The sequence below is a fragment of the Anser cygnoides genome, chromosome 5, assembly GCF_040182565.1.
Source record: "Anser cygnoides isolate HZ-2024a breed goose chromosome 5, Taihu_goose_T2T_genome, whole genome shotgun sequence".
Taxonomy (NCBI): Eukaryota; Metazoa; Chordata; class Aves; order Anseriformes; family Anatidae; genus Anser; species Anser cygnoides.
The window spans coordinates 60,984,767-61,001,811 of record NC_089877.1 but is presented as its reverse complement, the minus strand read 5'-3'; the positions used below and the strand labels follow the sequence as shown (position 1 = coordinate 61,001,811).

The window sequence follows — 17,045 nt, the reverse complement described above, 5'->3', positions numbered from 1 at the left end:
TCAGTAAAAACAGCTTCAGTGCATTACAGGTTTGTTCTTAAGGGCTTACAATTTTCTGTCAAGCATTTTGGTTTCATAGCTACTGATTCATTTTGAGGTATACAACTTGCGTAGCTTCTGTGTTTGCCTGAAAGTTCATCTAGAAAGTGCAATAGTGAAACCTCAAGCTCACAACAGTAATTTGAAGACCTGATCCTATAGTTCTTTAAGTTGATGATTACTGTTTATACTTCTGTAAAGCAAATGAACAAAAAAGACATTTCTATCATAAAGACCAAGACAATTAATCTTTTTTTCTTTTCTTTTTTTTTTCTCCTTATGGAGGATTTCCAAGCTGCAAATTCCCCAAAGGACTCTGGATTTCCTGCACTACCAGCAAATTTTACACGACAAACTCCTCTCAGAATAGCAAATGTGAATCTGAATGAAAACATTAACCGTTTCTTTGACTCTGATTTTACATTTGGTCGTGAACTTGAAGAGCTTCTACCGTATAAATCAAATAAAAGTAAGCATAAGCAAACATCGTTACTTGTTTCCCTTTCCGCAATACTTACTGTTGTTATACTCTGTCATACTGTATATTCTATGGCCCAAATAGAGCAGTTTTAACAAGTAGATTTTTCTTTCTTAAGACTCTTGCAGGTCTAAGTTTCTTAAGTTCCTGCAATCCATAAGTTTCTAACAGCCTTCCTAAAGCTGGAAAATGCTTGTGTTTTCTGAAAGAATATGTGTCTTTGTCAGGTGTTCTTCACATTGGGATGGATCTTCAAATTCAGTCTGAATCACTGCTAGATGAATTATCCCTTCAGTGCTTTCAAAAGCTTTGTTGTGTTGTTTTAAATTTGTTAACCAATTTCAGTCTGTAAACTAGAGCTTAAACTATGCTAGAAATTGAAAGGAAGTGATGTAACAAATGTTCTGGCTAGGAAAATTAAGAAGAAAAGAGGAATGAGTGCAATTCCTGATGACTGGTAGATGGGTTTAGGTTGTACAGGAAGAAAATCCATGTGCGTTTTGTGTTACAGGTAAGTCTAGGAACCCAAGAATTACAACGTATAATCTTCAAAGCATCTATGTAGAAAGAACTCTTAGGCAAGCCAAAGGAGTATCAACTAATCTAAACCATTTGGTGCATCACAGCGCTACTTCTAAGACCAGCCAAATGAATCAGAGCAACAGAGAAAATACCAGCAGGTGAGGCTTCCACCGGCCCTAAGCACAGCTTCTTTTTCTTTCCTTTGTTAAGGGGAGATGTGGGGGGGTCAGAGCCAAAGCACCTCGCTTCCTTCTTCCTTTGCCTGATATGGATTTCCACGTCCACCAAAAAATTTTTCTCTTTCTTCTTATAAAACTTGCAATGCATCTAGGAAAACATCCTAGAAAACAATTAAAATTTTTACTATTAGAACAATGATTGTTAAATGGAGTCAGACATTTAACAAAGATAAGCTCATATCTCCTAAGTCCATGGTTAGCCCTGTTCTGTCATTAGCTCAAGACTTTGGGGGTTTTGTTTGTTTTGTGTTTTTTGCTTTGGTTTGGTTTGCTTTTTGGTTGGTTGGTTTTCCCCTTTTTTTTCCTGTTGCCTGGATTCTGTTTTTTTTTAGTAACTTTGTTTAGTAATAGAAGTAGTTTCCAAGGGATTATATATTTTTGTTGACCCATATCACCAAAGCTCTGGAGGTGAAACACTTTAAATAAACCTTATTTAACCAGGTAGTGTTGTACTGTCTCAGATGTTACAGACAAGAAAGCAGAGGTGTCAGAGGAAGTGATGTTACTCACTAAGATTGATCTATACAGTATAAAATTCCCCTTAATCTAAATTTAAGCTGGCCTCTTCACAGGGATGTATTCTACCTTTAGTGCATACTGCTTAGCATCCTTCTACAGGCACTTCTTTTTCAGTTATAAAGTGGGTTTTTCTTCAGTTAAAGCAGCATATATGACTGTTTCCCTGTGTTGTAGATTGATCCTCACACATTTAAAAATAAATAAATAAAAACAGCCCTCACATGGAGGCCATGTAGTTTAAAATAAGGTAGATGAAATGTTATAGCAAGCATCCTCTATTAGAAGTTGTGTTTTCATTTCTTCTCATGCCACATGTTCTTTGATCTCTTCCCATTCCTCTCAGCATGTTGTAACATTGCAGAACTATGCATGGAGTCTAGGTGGTTCAAATTTATTCTTATTTTTTATAAATTCAGCATGCTAAAATTAGAAAAACACGGCAAAGGCAGTGAGGTAGTTATAGTAAATGTTTGCCTCTGATAAAGCAACAGTAGTTGTGTCATTCCTGATTAAGAAGAAATGATGTTTTAGGACAGATCAGGCCTTTTTTCTCCTTTTCCCTCATGGCATCGCTTCAGGCAGAGTTAAAGCTATTCACATATTTTAACAGCATTCTTACATTGCTGTCATTAGATTTCTTTGAAATATTATCTTCCCTGAATTTCTTAATTTTATAGTGAATAGCTAAAGGATATTTGTAGCATCTCTTAGTGTTTTCCATTTAAGTTACTGATGTTTGCTTTTTAATTGCTATTTTAATTGAACTTTTAAAAATACTGATGAATTCTGCATACAACCCTAAATTAAAAATGAAACAGGAATGCTGTAATGCAATATTTTTTCTTTATTTCTGTTGTACAGGATTTGTCTTTAGACAGTATTTTTTGAACTTCAGGGAAGATTCACTGATACATCAAAGCAGAAGGACTAACAATGTTTTTTTGCCTTTCTGAATATGACTGTCTTCCAGGCTTCAGTGTGTTCAATTTTCAACATTGTAGTTATATATTTCAGTAGAAGGCAAATTCCACCCAAAAGAGATTATCAAAACCAGATAATTTGGACTCCAGTGAAAACACCTGTTTCAAGAGTGTTGGCTTTTTATCCTTTCATGGCCCCAAACAGTAGGAGGTCACTCTATCAGCTGCTTGTAAATGAGAGTGATAATAAGATAATGCGTTATTATCTAAAGGGTTCTTTCAGGTCACATTGTGGGCCGTGTGCTCCCTAGCATTAGGTCAGTGGTTTTTATGCTATCACAACTGGAACAGGGTTAAAAGCTTTCTCCATATCCAGAGAAATCCACAAGTTGGATCGGAATTAACAGATGCAGCAGGATGTTTATGAACCACTAGTGGCATATTTCTTTGCTTGTCATTTTTAAATCACCTGTTTACACGGAGAAAGTGATAACTGACTTTCAGCAGGTTTAAAACTCTTAAGATATTTAGGCTCTGCAGGGCTAATACAGCAATACCTGGCTATGGTTACAATTCTGATACTAAAGGATTTCAGTATTTGATATTTTAGTGATTAATTTCTTCATAGCACACACACACACACAAAAAAAAGTTTTTAAAATACTTGTAAAGAGAGGTACTGAAGTACATGGTAGAATCTTGGATCTATATTAGTAGTAGATCTCAGAGTTACTTTAGCAAAGTCCTATGTTCTGTTCATCCATTAAGAGTGAATAATAAAGCTATAGTCATGGGAGCACATGACAGGACTGAGTATCGTGTTAATGTACTAAATACGCTAAATATGTATTATTAATTCTCTAAGTTAATATATATATATTCAAAAAAAAATTGACTTGAAATTCTCTTTCTTTTTTTTTTCCAGGAAGCCAGCCAATAGCCTCTCCTAGCTAAATCAACCATAAGAGTCAGTAGTAACTGTGAAAATGAGAGAAATTACAGGAAAATTCTTCCTTGGGATTACTACACAACCTTGAGTGGTGTTACAGAAGCGGCATTTTGTACTTTCATTTTAATGCTGTGATTGTGAATGCATAATGAATGATATGAAATGTCAATTAAGTAATGAAATTATTTAATTCAATGAAGCAACCATTTACACACATGTAGAATATCTGGATCCCTTGGGACACAGAGATCCCTTTGTCTTGTTCTAACTCACACCAGTATAAATCAGGAGTCAACCTTCTGAATTTAGTTGACAGGAAGTCTGAATTCAATATGATTTCTTCATATTTGTACTGGAAAAATGCATAGTCAGATCTCTCCATCTTTACTATGTAGTGGTGTTTTCTTCCAAGATCTTCATAATCTGATTACTGTTCAATTTTTACTAAACTGGGAAAATATCATGGGTTACAGTACAGTGCACTTTCTTGAAAAGGTGTGAGGAACTAAAAAACAACAACAAAATCAGTGCGTACCAGATCAAGGTTTTGTGCTGGTAAATTTACTGTGCAAAACTTTGTTTTGCTGTTCAGAAATATGGTTTTAGACAATTCCAAAAATTGGTTATAACACATGCGTTTACTATACCTATACAGCCTGTCTCATATCTGTGTGTGTATTTGTGCGTGGGCATGCACTGATGTAAGGAAAAGCAATGGAATTACATCTGAGTGTAAATTATGGACTTCATTATTGCATCTTTTAGAAAAAATGCATTTCACTTTTCAGATTATTTTTAAAAAAATATAAGATTGCACTGGTATACGTGACAAAATTATAGACATGTTATATATTTGCTCATTTCTAATAAAATTTTAACTATTTTAAAAGTAATTGTTGATAATTTACCATATTACTCTGAAATTAAAGGACTTAGATGTTTAGAGTGCTATCTCTAATATCAGAGCTTACTTCCAGACTTGATAAATTTTCCATAGCATTTTCACCTTTCAGGTTAAATTAAATGGCTACTGAAGGTAGGTATTTATTTATTTATTTCTAAAATTTTCTATGCTAAATTTGGAAACAAACATCACATTTCTATTAGCTGTATGTTTTAATTTTTTTTAAACTAGATTATTATATCTTTTTGTTTGTTTGTTTCTCCTAGGTGATTTGAAAGAGCTTTCTAGTGTTAATTATACTTAAGTATATACCAGGTAGTAAGTGTGAAGGTTGTTAGCAGACCACAGGCATTCGTGCGGTCAAATCCGCTTTCTGGCTGGTAAGTTTTCTTTGTCTCTTGTGCGGTTTGCAGGATAGCCACAAGGTGTCTTTGTTGTACTGTTGATTTTCTAGATCAGGGCTGCTGTGCCTGCACTGCCCAGGATAACAGAGCCTCTCCTTTTACTTCAGCTGGGTTAAGGCAGATTTGCACCAGAAGAAACCAAAGCTGCTGGTCCCGTTCTCGCATTTTACAAGGCAAGAAAAAGCCTCCTGTAGTGTTGCAGAGCTCAACAGGGGTTTGGGGGGACAGCACAGCCATTGGGAATGTTCTTGTTTTCTGATTAATTTGGAGCCCTGACTTCTTGGGAAATGGGTCTCAGTGTGACCAGTTTAATTTTTGTACAGTTTGAATCACATTGCATCTAAAAGTCACTGCCAGCTAACAGTCAGGTTTGTTCGTTGCAGGAGAGCTAGAGGGACCTGAAGAAGGAAACTGTAGTGTTTTCAGGGGAAACATTTCATACCTAAAGGAGTTCATACCTTAAGTTGAGCCTGAGGGAGAGAGAAGCATGTGTGCAGCAACCTGATGTAGACCAACAGCACAGAACAGAAGATGGCCCCTCATGAGCGAACCGGTTGTAAAGGTACCATGTTAAGGAAAATGAAGAATACGACTGCTTATGCAGCATGTGCTGGTGCTCATGGCCTTGTGTTACTGATCCCTGTACAAGCTCAGTCCTGGCCCCACATAGGTCACAGCTGAATTTTAAGGCAAGACTAAAAAATTACCCTTAAATGAGGTGAAAGGGAGGAGGAGAACAATGAGAAAGAGCTCATATAGTTCTCTGCAGGGACTGCTCAGTGCAGCTTTTTGCTTGTGCTCTCCATGTAAATTTGAACCCTGTAGAAAAACCCCTTGTATAATCCTGAATGGAAATATCCTTTGGCATGCTACCTCCATCCAAGATGGAGAGCATCTCTCTGACAGCCTGTAACAGGTGAATAGCTTTCCTTTCTGTAGGCTGTAGAAGCACAGCATGGTGAACATAAAATTAGAAATATGTGTTTACTCCCTCTAGCTTTACTTTTTAATTCTCTGAACTTATCTACGTTAGTGCATTCTTTTAAATTTCAGTGTTTCTCAGCTATTTAAAATTCCACCTTGGCCAACTGCCAGGGCTTTTTAAAGTGCAGTATTTTACAATAGAAGCCTAATTCTGGTTTTGGGGCTAACTGAACTCCATTTAAACACACTTCCAGTATGTTCTAGTTTAGCAAAATATTCCTTTGTGAGAAATGGTATTCTTAAAGATGGCTAAATGCAGAAACACAATAAATATACAGGACACTTGTGTTACAAAGCTTTTCGAAGAGATCTCTCTATGTTGGGGAGACTTGGAGAGATAATAGCATGTGAGTTCCAGGAAATACAGATTGAAGCATTGAGAAGTTTCTTAACATTTATTTGTTGTCTCCAAAATTAAGTCGAAATATTTAATGTTTTGTTTGCAAAACATGCAAAGAGGAGGAGTAGAGGGAGGCAAAGGGGATGCAGCAGGAAAGAGATAAAAGCCTTGAGACTGCAGTCCTATATCTGTGCTTCTGTACCTTCAAACCTTATCATCGCTGCTGTTCTGGTGTAAAATTCAGGGTTATTTTGAGGTTCTCTAAATGATGTTGGAGCACACAGGATGATGGACACTCTCCTCACCACCACTGACCTGCCTGTTTATGCTCACGACGAGCTCCATCACAGCCTTGGCAGTGGTGAGGCACTAGTGGGGTATCACCACGCCCAGTCTTGCCAGCACAGACCCAGATTTAAGTGGTCAAACAGCCCACAGACAGTTCAGCAGGAAGGCTATAATTAGGTTGCTGACAAGAAAAGGGATAAACCTTCAGAGTAAAATCCCAGACGAGGATTTAAAGGCTTTCAGTAGTGACATGCTCAGTTCTTTGGCTGGATGCGCCCAGGATTGTCTGCATTTACTTGTCAATCTGTTCTGTGGGAAGAATCGCAGAAGAAAGCAAGCCTTCTTGGAGCATCTTTGTTGAATCTCATTCAGCAGGCTTACTTCCAGTGACAGGAATGACATTGTCTCTGCAACCACCGTTAGTGAATTTGGCCCAGTGAACTGCAGTGGTGCTGCAGCAGAGTAATTTTGATCCTGTACATGCATTGAAATCAATGGGATGTTTTTCCTGATAACTAAGGGCCACTCTTGCATCCTTTTTTCTCCTGAGTCTAAAGGTATAAATACCATTTGTGTTGGCTTGTTGCAAACATTCCTTGTAAAATAGAAAATGAAAGCTTAGAGCCTGAAGAGCACAGGCAGATCTGCTACGGAGGCCTCGTATCTGCAGCAGTCCCCTGGGCAGAGCTGTGAATGCAGGAGTCTGTCTATTGCCTTCTTATTTAATTTTGTATTAAGTTGATCATCAAAAAAAGCAGACAAAATTTTGAATCTCCCCATCTGTGTATGTGTGCAGACATTTAAGAGGCACTGGTACCGCACCATTTCAATAGCTTTTGTCTGTAAAGTGTCACACTTTTCATCTACCATTTAATTCTTCTAAATGGATGTTGCTCTTCTTCCCATTATGGACCTCCATTGCTTCTATGAAACATTATTTGCATAAAAGGACCTGAATAATTGATAGAGGATGTGAGCAAGAGCTAGCACACATCTTGGTAGGGGTTTGCTGGTAATCCCAGAGAGTCTAACACATAGCTCATAGCTTGTTTAATGGGATGGAAGCTGACAGGGTTTTCTTGTACCTCTGCTACAGAACTCATAGCTTCTGAATGACCTCCTTGTACTTAGCTACTTTTCTTGTTGATCTCGCTGCTCTTTTCCTCCATTAACGGGAGAATTCTTAAAGGGAATGATACAGTATGCTACAATTTGTGTTCACGTACACCATAAAATAACTACTGCATCTGAGGTCTGGTGGGCTTAGTCTATTGCTTTTATAAAATAAAAAGGAACAAAAATCTTACATGGATTGTACTATTAAAGGCAAAGTCTGCAAACAGCTTTCGTTTATAAGTTTGTTTGATCTTGAATTTAAGCATGAGTTTGATCTTGGAGTTAGTTTTTTTTTCCCCATATTAAGACTTTTTTGTTGGAAAAACTCTTATTAAAACTGTAAAACTTACAGTATGCGGATTTTTTGCTACTGTTCTGTAACATAAGTTATATACTGAAAGGCTTCTGCATTTTAGGTGTCTCCACTTCGTGAGATGCCTGTTAGAATGAATATATATATATTTCTGAAAAGAGAAAAAGCCAGAGAAGCAATATATCCTATAAATAAAGCATGTTTAGCAGTTGTCTGAAAAATTATCTAAGATGAAATTAGAATTGAATAATTATTCTTTTAGAGATTTATACATTTCCAAAGTGTACATTTTTTAATGATAAGCAGCTGTAATAGGAGGGTCTGGAAACAGCTGGACGATTAGTATTTTGTTTGGTGAGGGAGCAGTCTCAGCTGCTCTGACAAGCAAGCTGCCATTTGCAGTGTAATCACTTTTGATTCTAAAGCACTTGCTTTGCTTTTAACTTTCTGCAAATCCCTCTTGATATTTCTCTTTTTAAAGTAAGATGCATTTCCATATGTCCATAAAAGTTTCCCTGGCAATTCAGCGTGCGGTTGGCAATGACTTGCCTTATTCCTGTTGGCTGATTTGTGAAATGAGGCTGCTTTGTTTATTAAGTGTACATGAGCATAATGTAAAACATACTTAATATCCTCAACCACTGCACAGATGTTTTTGTGCCAAAAGGAGACTCAAAGTTGCACTGATTTAATTAACCTTTCATTTTCTCCCATTTGGAAAGCAATTTCTTAAGAACTCCTATTCCTGATAAACATGTTATTCCATAGTTTAAACATTCTTCGTAGAAATAAATAGTTTTCAGTATTCTCTGAAGAGAAGTATTTGAGAATAAAAAGAATTAAAAAAAAAAAATAGTATGAAAATCACTGGTCGAGATGTTTCTGTTCATTCTGCCATTTTCTTTCATCAGAACTGTGCCTGATGTTTTGGGGGAAAAGGCTTTCTGTGACAAAAAGCTGCTGCATAACATATTTTGTTAATGTGTCGATATTTTATTCCTCAAAATATTCTACATATGTTTTTTCTATTCTCATAAAATTAAGTAGCAAATATATATCAGTAGCATTTTAAAATTTCAGTTCTTATTCTTTCCCAGCAATTTGGCTGAAAACAGGTATTTGCAAACACTGGTAGCCTAATTTCTTATGGCCTTTCATTTTTTATGAAGTGTTTTCAAAAGACTTCAATCAACCTTAATGGTGCATTTTTAGTTAAGGAAACAGAATGGAGAGAAGTCAATTTAAGCTCCCCAATGAACAAGTGTGTACAGAAAAAAAGGCATAAATGGGTTTAGAAAACAGAGCCAGTACAAGCAAAATGCAGCGAGCAGAGCGCTCAGGGAAGCCAAGATATAATGGAAAGAGTAAAATACTGCAGAGCTTTTTAAACTATATACAATTGGAACAATGGACTGGACCCAGACATCTATGTTAAACTGTTAGAAGATAGGTGAAAAGCAAGCTGCAATTCTGTAACCGGGGCTAGAGAATACTAGAATGGAAGGGCTTAAAGCTGAAGCAAATGAATGTAGGGTAGTTTAGCAGGATAGAAATCAAGTCAAAATTGGCATATTTCACTGTTTAATTTACCATGTGAAGAACCATCTCCTGGCTTTCTGTATTAAAGGACTATTAGTACCAGCCTCCTTAATGAAGCTTCCTTTATGCCACCTGTGAAATAATAATACCTTTTCTGCACACCTTTTTTCTTTTTTTTTTTTTTAAACCAAAATACCTTAAAAGCATTGAGTAATTAAGTAAGGTAGCCTCTGTGAGAATACATTATATATCTACAAAACATATACAAAAGAAATACACCTGGGAAACAATGACACGGTGATTGTTTAATTGCCTCCCATGATTTAAACATAGCATTAATAATACATATAATATATTTTTCCAAAGCATCGCAGCCTTGCTGGTAAAAGGGTAAGTACATAAATATTAAAAATCCAGACTAAAATAATTCAGTCTTGCTAAACCTGACGGGTGCATACTCTCAGTTGTCTGGGCCCAATCACCTCTTTGAAACAAACTACTTTACAGGGTACCAGCAATTATTATCACTTGTATCGTAGCCTATCAGTTATACTTTGCTTTTATGCATGCTTACAGTTGAGTGCAGTTGTTTTTAATGCCTGCCTTACCCAAATGGATTGAATCATAGTGTAGCTTAATGCAAAGATTTCGTAGTGTATACAGGGATGAGTAGCACTAAGGCAACGAACATAGTCCTCATTATTCTTTTAAGGGGGATGTCAACAAGAAGAGGAATTAGAGAGGAAATCGTTGTAACTCCAAAAGAACATCTGACTAACCACTGCAGATGACATGTTTTTTTCCCTTTTTATCCTCTTCACGATCCATAAAGGAGGATTTTTCCAAAACAATTAATTTGGTTGCCAAACCCTTCTTAATTCTAAGGAGATTTAAAACTCATCTACTTGGAGTCTGTCTCATGGAGCTAGACCCACAACCGGATTACGAGCTATTCCATCATATGGCTGTTGTTAGCCCAGTTGCTGCTATGTGGTATATAATTGGACTGCTAAAAAAAAAGACGATGATATAAACCCCCCAGTCTTCTTTACTAAGCCTTCTGGCACCTCCACCATTTTATTATTTGTATTACTTTCTCCTCAAAATAAAAGCTCAGCAGCCTGAGAGAAAAAGGATTTCCAAAACCTTCTTCCACATAACCTTGACATGCAATCCCTGGTACAAACATTAATGCTCTAAGCTAAACCAGTCAATAGCCAGCGTTGTGCGCTGCAATCCCGCAGCAAAACTGAGGTTTAACTTAGAAAAATGGCTGCTCTTTGTGTCTAGTGTTGGAGAGCATATGGCAAATTTCCACTTAACAGGAATCATGGTTTACGGCACAAAGTCCTGTGTTAATTCTTTTAATTAGTGTGTGTGTGTACACACAAGTATGTGTGTTGTTTTGTTTCTTTAGAGAGAATCCGTGACCTTAAACAAGCCAAAGAAGACTTAAACCCTGATTCACCCTTTTGCAACAACACTGGAGTCATGGCAATGTTTTCTTTCTCTCTGCTGGCAGTGCACAATGGTCTGCGCTTGGTCTTTGCAAGCCAAGACAGGGCCAACAGTCAGACAATGTCCACACTTACAGCCACGATCTTGGTCCTTTGGCGTTCCAAATCAGACACCTCCTGAGCACAACACCACTGCCGTCTAGGCTTTGCACGTGTTACCTCTGTGTGGGAACTGTGAAGGTCGCAGAAGGTGGAGGAACAAACCAAGGGCTTGTCCTAAGGTGGCACCAGAAGCATTCCTGGTTCAGTTGCTTTAGAGATGCTGTTGGAGTGCTCAGATTAGGTTCCACTCTACAGTATTAGCCCAATTGCTTCACTGGCAGCTTCATACCCTTTGTGTTCTGTCAATGTAATCATTTTATTTAATGTACCGTAGGCATATAATTGGTATTAAGCTCGTAAGCATAATCTGTGGAAGCCCAGAAACTGCAGCTGCATGCCCATCTCAGCACCGAGTTATGGGTACTCTGATAAAAGAACAGCGGTCTTAGGCAAGTGCATTACTGGAAAGGCATTTCTTTCTACATAAACTTAAAAATAAAAGATCTGTAACATGTTAATATTGATTAAAAGTTGCTTTTTTTTTTTTTCTTTCCACTAACAGAATCCAATCCTAATGTGTTATTTTGTGATTGGGATATGCATGGCCCTACTCATATCCCACATTAATCTGATGATGTACTTGTGTGAGAACAAAAGTTCCAGACCAAGTAAATATGTTTCTTCGCCTTTCTTTTGCAAAGATCAACAACAGCGGTGTCAGGTAGTGTCATTTCTTCTGTTACCCATAAAAATGAGCCTAGCAATAAATCAGTGCTCTTAGCTGGTAATAGTTTTCTGATTTAGTAAATCTAAATTATTTCCAAAAATTAGAAGTTTGTGCCCTTTATCAATCCTTTCACTCATCCTGTTCCATTCTAACCCAATTTGTGACTGGACATGATATTAAGTGCACTGATTGTGTTCTATCTCCCTCTTTTTCCTTTTTTTTTTTTTTGTCCTCGTTTATGTAAGTTGTTCCCAGGTTAAGTATAAACTGATTTAAAGCACAAACAAGAGCTGACTCTAGACCTGAGTGCCCAATATGCATCAACACCGGAAAATGCATGGGACAACCTTGTACTTTCAAAGAAATAATACATGAATCATAGAGGAGTAGAAGTGGAGTTTGACATGCAGCACAGACTGACTAGTAAAAGAGAGAACGTAGCAGTTGGGATAGGGTATCTGCCTGGGAAGATGCTAGGGTGCTGATGCATGTGAAAGCCAATCATTCACATTCCTGCATAGCAGCCCCAATTTTATCTAGGGTTGAATGCTTTAATTTTCCTGTCTAAAGTTGAGTGTGCCAAGAAAGAAACTGCTTAAAGCTAAATATTTTAAATTCAGAGAATCTTTTTTAAACTATTTTCTTCAGAAGTAAAATATGTTTGCACCAGATTTTTGCCTTTGAGTTTCAGTTTTCCAGCTTGCAATAAGGCAGGAGGCCAAGTGTATCCTGTCTGGTAAACACTACCCTTGTGCTGGGAAAGGAGCTGCTCCACAGTGCCCCTACCCTGTCTCTGATCCTCTTTGGAGAAAAACATCGAAGTGTGAGTTTGACAAATTCCAGCTTCTGAATCCAGGGTGAGATTTCTCCTCCCCATCGCTACCAAGAAGCTTTGGCACTCCTGCTGTTGCTCTGACAGCAGTGTACAGGATCTGTTTTGCCCTATGACAGCAAAGCAAAGGGGAAATCCATTACTGTTCTTCATTCTCACTCTCTGCAGGGCTCAGAGAGAATGCCCGTTCTTCGTTTCCTTCTTGTTGTACAGCTCAAGCCAACTCTAGCAATACCCCTTCCTCTCCCCATTTTGTTCGGTACGTTACGTCATGTAGAACCAAACAAACTGCAACATTTTCTAAAACAGAAATTGTTTTTAAAAAATTCAGGCTGGCCAGCTGTTTGGAGTCTCCCAGCTGGGAACGCTGCCTTCAGAATCCACACTTGATGCTCCTGCACAGCCCCTGCGCTGCTCACCAATCTGTCCATCTGCCTGCATGGCATGGCGCCAGCTCTTTAGTTGGCCCGGTCTTTATCCGAAGCAACGTGGATTTGGACTGACAGTCTCAGTAACCCCAAGTGCCGCTTTGTCTGCCAGAAGTCCCTCTACAGCGACACCACTGCTTCTCTTGCTAGACTGCTGCCCCTGGTTGGTATCTTGCTCCCAGTGGCCTTTCAGCTCTCGGGAAAGGACAGAGATTAATTCAGAGCCATAAAGTTACTAGTCAATATAAAATAAAAACATTGCATTTTTATATACATCAATGTTATGTACATCACTACATTCCTTAGATTAGTAGTTATGTATTTGAGGTACATGAAAATGTGAGAAAAGCTGTTATCACGTAATGTGCAAACTAAGTCACAAAACTCCCATTGGTTTTACTGTGACCAGCGTTTGCCCCCTGAATTTGTTTTTGCTAAAGCTGTTTTACAGCAACAGAATGCTCCAAGGAAGTCCCATTGAAATGAATGAGGTTCCTGGTAGAGACATTATCCAATGTGAGTGTGGGTACCAGCGTATGCTTCTGAGAGCAGAGCATGAGAGAGAGCACTCTTCAGTACCTGTCGTTCTTTTGTGTAGTTCCGTACATGAATGATTATTTAGATGCACTTACTTTCTGACACCACACTGGGAAGGAATTTTTGGGTTCGTCACAATTTATAAATGACTTCTGCAACCCTTGCCTCAGAAGCAACCTCATTCGTTCCCAAGCTCTTCTTAGTTTCAAGAAGCATATTTGCTCTGCAGTCTTCACAAATCAACACGGCATTACTTTTCTTTTTTTTTCTCTCTTTTTTTTCAGAGATCTAGGTAGCCTATGCATTACATGGAGGAAATCAAATACCAGGTAGTCATTGTAATGATAATTTATCTCTCAGTCAATTGTTATTTAGTGAAAAGTAAAAGTTTACATTTTTCATCTGGAAATAATTGATTTAGGTTCTTTTTTTCTAAGACCACCTGGTGCATGGAGTTGATTGTATCCGAGTGGAGAGGTCTTATATATTAATTTCTTTATTAACTTATTTAGAGCTGGTATTATCGTTTTAATTACTTGTTTACATTTACAACCTTTTGCATTAAAAAAAATAAATCTTTGAAAGACAAAAGTTCAAAGAAAACAGTAAGATAAGATTGACTTTGATGCTTCCTTCGGAAAACTACCCTAAGACAAAGCTTGCATCACTTCTGTGTCAACAACACAGCCCCTCCATCTTACGGTTTCCTTGACAGTGAGCGAAGAGGTCAGGGCAGGTTTATTGGGCACCGTCCAGGCAGCCAGCCAAAGCAGACAGAGCCCTGCATCCTCCTGCCACCAGCAAAATACGGCCACTGCTTGCCCCTTGGCACGCAGCCGGAGATCAGCGGCACTTGGGATGGGTTTTCTGGGCCCCCCGGGCTCTCCCAGGCTGCAGCAAGGGGCAAGGATGGGCGCAGGCGTTAGCTGGGCACTGTTCCTGAGCCAGCACAACCGGGCGCTACCTCTAGCACGCGTCCCTGCTCCAGCCCCTCTGTTTCTTTTGAAGTACATGGCTGTCTTGCATATTCACTGATGTTGTAAGGAAATCTTCAGTGTGCTCAGCTTGCTTCCCAGTTATGTCTCAGTCAGAGCTGACAGGATAAACAACAGGAAAAGGTTCTGTGTTACACAAATGATGCACAGACAAGCATGACCCAAGTAACAGAGTAAATAGCATCATTGCTACTGATGTTTTGGAGGAACCGATGAATATCCAGGAGTGCTATCAGAAAATGAAGTGTGTCATATCAGGTGATCAACCCCAGCCAGATAAGGCCCTGGGCTTGATAAAGGATGAATTTGTAGTTACTCTTAAAGGCATAGCTTTATCATAACATGGCAGCAAAAAAAGAATGAATTTATTCCTAAATGCTACAGACACTGATGAAATACCAAACAAAAAGGAAGAAGGGACTTCACTAGGACCAGGTGCTGAAAGAGCCAGTGCATTGGCTAGAATCAAGTACAAGTCTTACTCTGTGGTTGTTGGGGCCTCCAAACCCAGAAGACATCATCAAGTAAAATTAGAATCTTCTGAATCAGGACTGGATTATCAGAAATCTCCAAAGTAAAAAGGAAACAAAACCAAACAAACAAAAACCAACAATATAAGACCACAGCCAACAAGGAGAAGAAATTCTGTGGAAGACAAAGGTGAGATGCAAGCAGTAAAGAAAACTGTTACTCAGCACATCGGGATGCCTATAATCACAGAAGATAATTCAGATGAAGAAGAAATATATTTTCCCAAGAGGAGAAGAAGGTTGAGGATCCAGCTGGAGGAGCACTGATGTGACTTTCAGTGATAAAATGTAAATGTCAGATGTAGCACAAACTGCTCGTCTGGATGCCTGTGAACAAAGAAGCTGGTGAAGGGACTACAGAACAAGACCTGTGAGGAGTGGCTGAGGGAACTGGGGCTGTTCAGTCTGGAGAAGAGGAGGCTGTGGGGAGACCTCCCCTCTCTCTACCTGAAAGGAGGCTGCAGTGAGGGGGGGTGCGGCTCTCTCTTCTCAGTTGGCAAGTGATAGGATGCGAGAAAACGGCCTTGAGTTGCACGAGGGGAAGTTTAGACTGGATATTAGGAAGAGAGTGGTCAAGCATCGGAATAGGCTGCCCAGGGAAGTGGTGGAGTCCCTGTCCCTGGAGGCATTTAAGAGATGTGGGGACGTGGCACTGAGGGATATGGTTCAGTGACGGGACTCTGTAGGTCATGTTGATTGTTGAACTTGCTGATCTCGAAGGTCTTTTCCAACCTAGATGGTTCTACGGTTTGCATCATGGGAAACTCAGTCACTTAAATCTGTATTTAAGCACCTTTAAAAACTGGGGTGCTCATTTCTAGGCACCATAACATATTATGACAAATCAAACCAGCTACAAGATCTCTGACAGCTCAATGTGCTCCCGTCTTTTCAAAAAAAAAAGACTACCAAAGTGAGGCAACTTTACCACTTCAGAACATTTCTCAGTTATGTACTGAAACCTTTCCATGCTTACCAGAAAGTTCTTGAAAAAGAACTTACGGTTATAAATAGGGTTATAAAATAGGGTTATAATTAGACAGGTATCTAATTATATTATTTCCAAAATATCCTATTTTCATTCTTTCCATTTTTATGGCATATTTTCAGCTTGCCTTTATTTTCTGTTTCCCCATTTTCTGTTATTTTTGCTACTACACAGTCTTTCTAAGATTCTTCATCAGACTAAGCTTTAAAAGAAAGCACATGCACAGCGTAGCACACAGTTCCTCCGCTGTGCAGGGAAACAACATGGAATCTGCAGCAGCAGAGCTACCGTAAACTACACCAGTATTTATTCTGGTATTCAGGCTCTGTCAGTCTTCTTCAGGGGCAGTAATAACATTATAATGGGACCAGGAGACAGAACTGTCAAATTCTTTCCGAGACAATCTTCTAGGCTCATCAGCATAGACAATCATTCCTTTCACTTCTGGAGTAATAGGAAGATTTTAAGCAATATCTTTTGATTTGACTTGGACTTGAAAAATGACATAGCTGGGGGCCTTATTTTAAATGCAACGAGACTGAAATGTAAAGTGCAATTTCCCATGCAGTCTGTGGAGAGAATGAGGCACTTGTCCCAGTTCTCTTAATTGTCTCTGATTGCTGTTTGTGTAGCACAGTCACTTCCTCGTCTTCGAAATCACCTTCAAGGGCTCCAGCATTTTTCACTTCACTGTTTTAAATCAGGGAGGGCTAAACACCCACCCATTCAGCCATTATGGCTCTTTTATGTTATTTATGTGGTTTATGCTATTAGGCTTTAAAATTTTGTTTATTTAATTGGCCTTAACAAGTACTTAAGTAACAGTTTTGAGGACACATCAGTGGGACTCAGCACATGTTGATTAAGGTGTGCTTAACCTGACAGTTAATATTTT

The 17,045-nt window shown here is 38.6% G+C and overlaps 1 protein-coding gene and 1 pseudogene across 6 annotated transcripts in view; both read left to right on the top strand.

Annotated features, from left to right (window-relative positions):
* The window catches only part of LRRC9 (leucine rich repeat containing 9), a 57,141-nt gene extending 44,020 nt beyond the window's left edge, over positions 1-13,121 (top strand). For 4 of the 6 annotated variants that reach the window (XM_048066014.2, XM_048066015.2, XM_066998480.1 and 1 more), the window contains exons 31-36: positions 325-508; positions 1,029-1,197; positions 3,643-5,147; positions 5,358-5,536; positions 11,676-11,834; positions 13,004-13,121. In XM_048066014.2, coding sequence (XP_047921971.2) covers positions 325-508; positions 1,029-1,197; positions 3,643-3,667 — 378 coding nt within the window. In that variant the 3' untranslated portion in view covers positions 3,668-5,147; positions 5,358-5,536; positions 11,676-11,834; positions 13,004-13,121. Of the gene's footprint in view, positions 1-324; positions 509-1,028; positions 1,202-3,642; positions 5,148-5,357; positions 5,537-11,675; positions 11,835-13,003 lie in introns of those variants that run through there. The other 2 variants (XM_066998481.1, XM_066998485.1) reach the window with 1 other exon arrangement.
* A 1,657-nt stretch (positions 13,122-14,778) lies between these two features.
* LOC125183045 (snRNA-activating protein complex subunit 1-like) lies at positions 14,779-16,649 on the top strand (annotated as a pseudogene).
* The last annotated feature ends 396 nt before the right edge of the window (positions 16,650-17,045 follow it).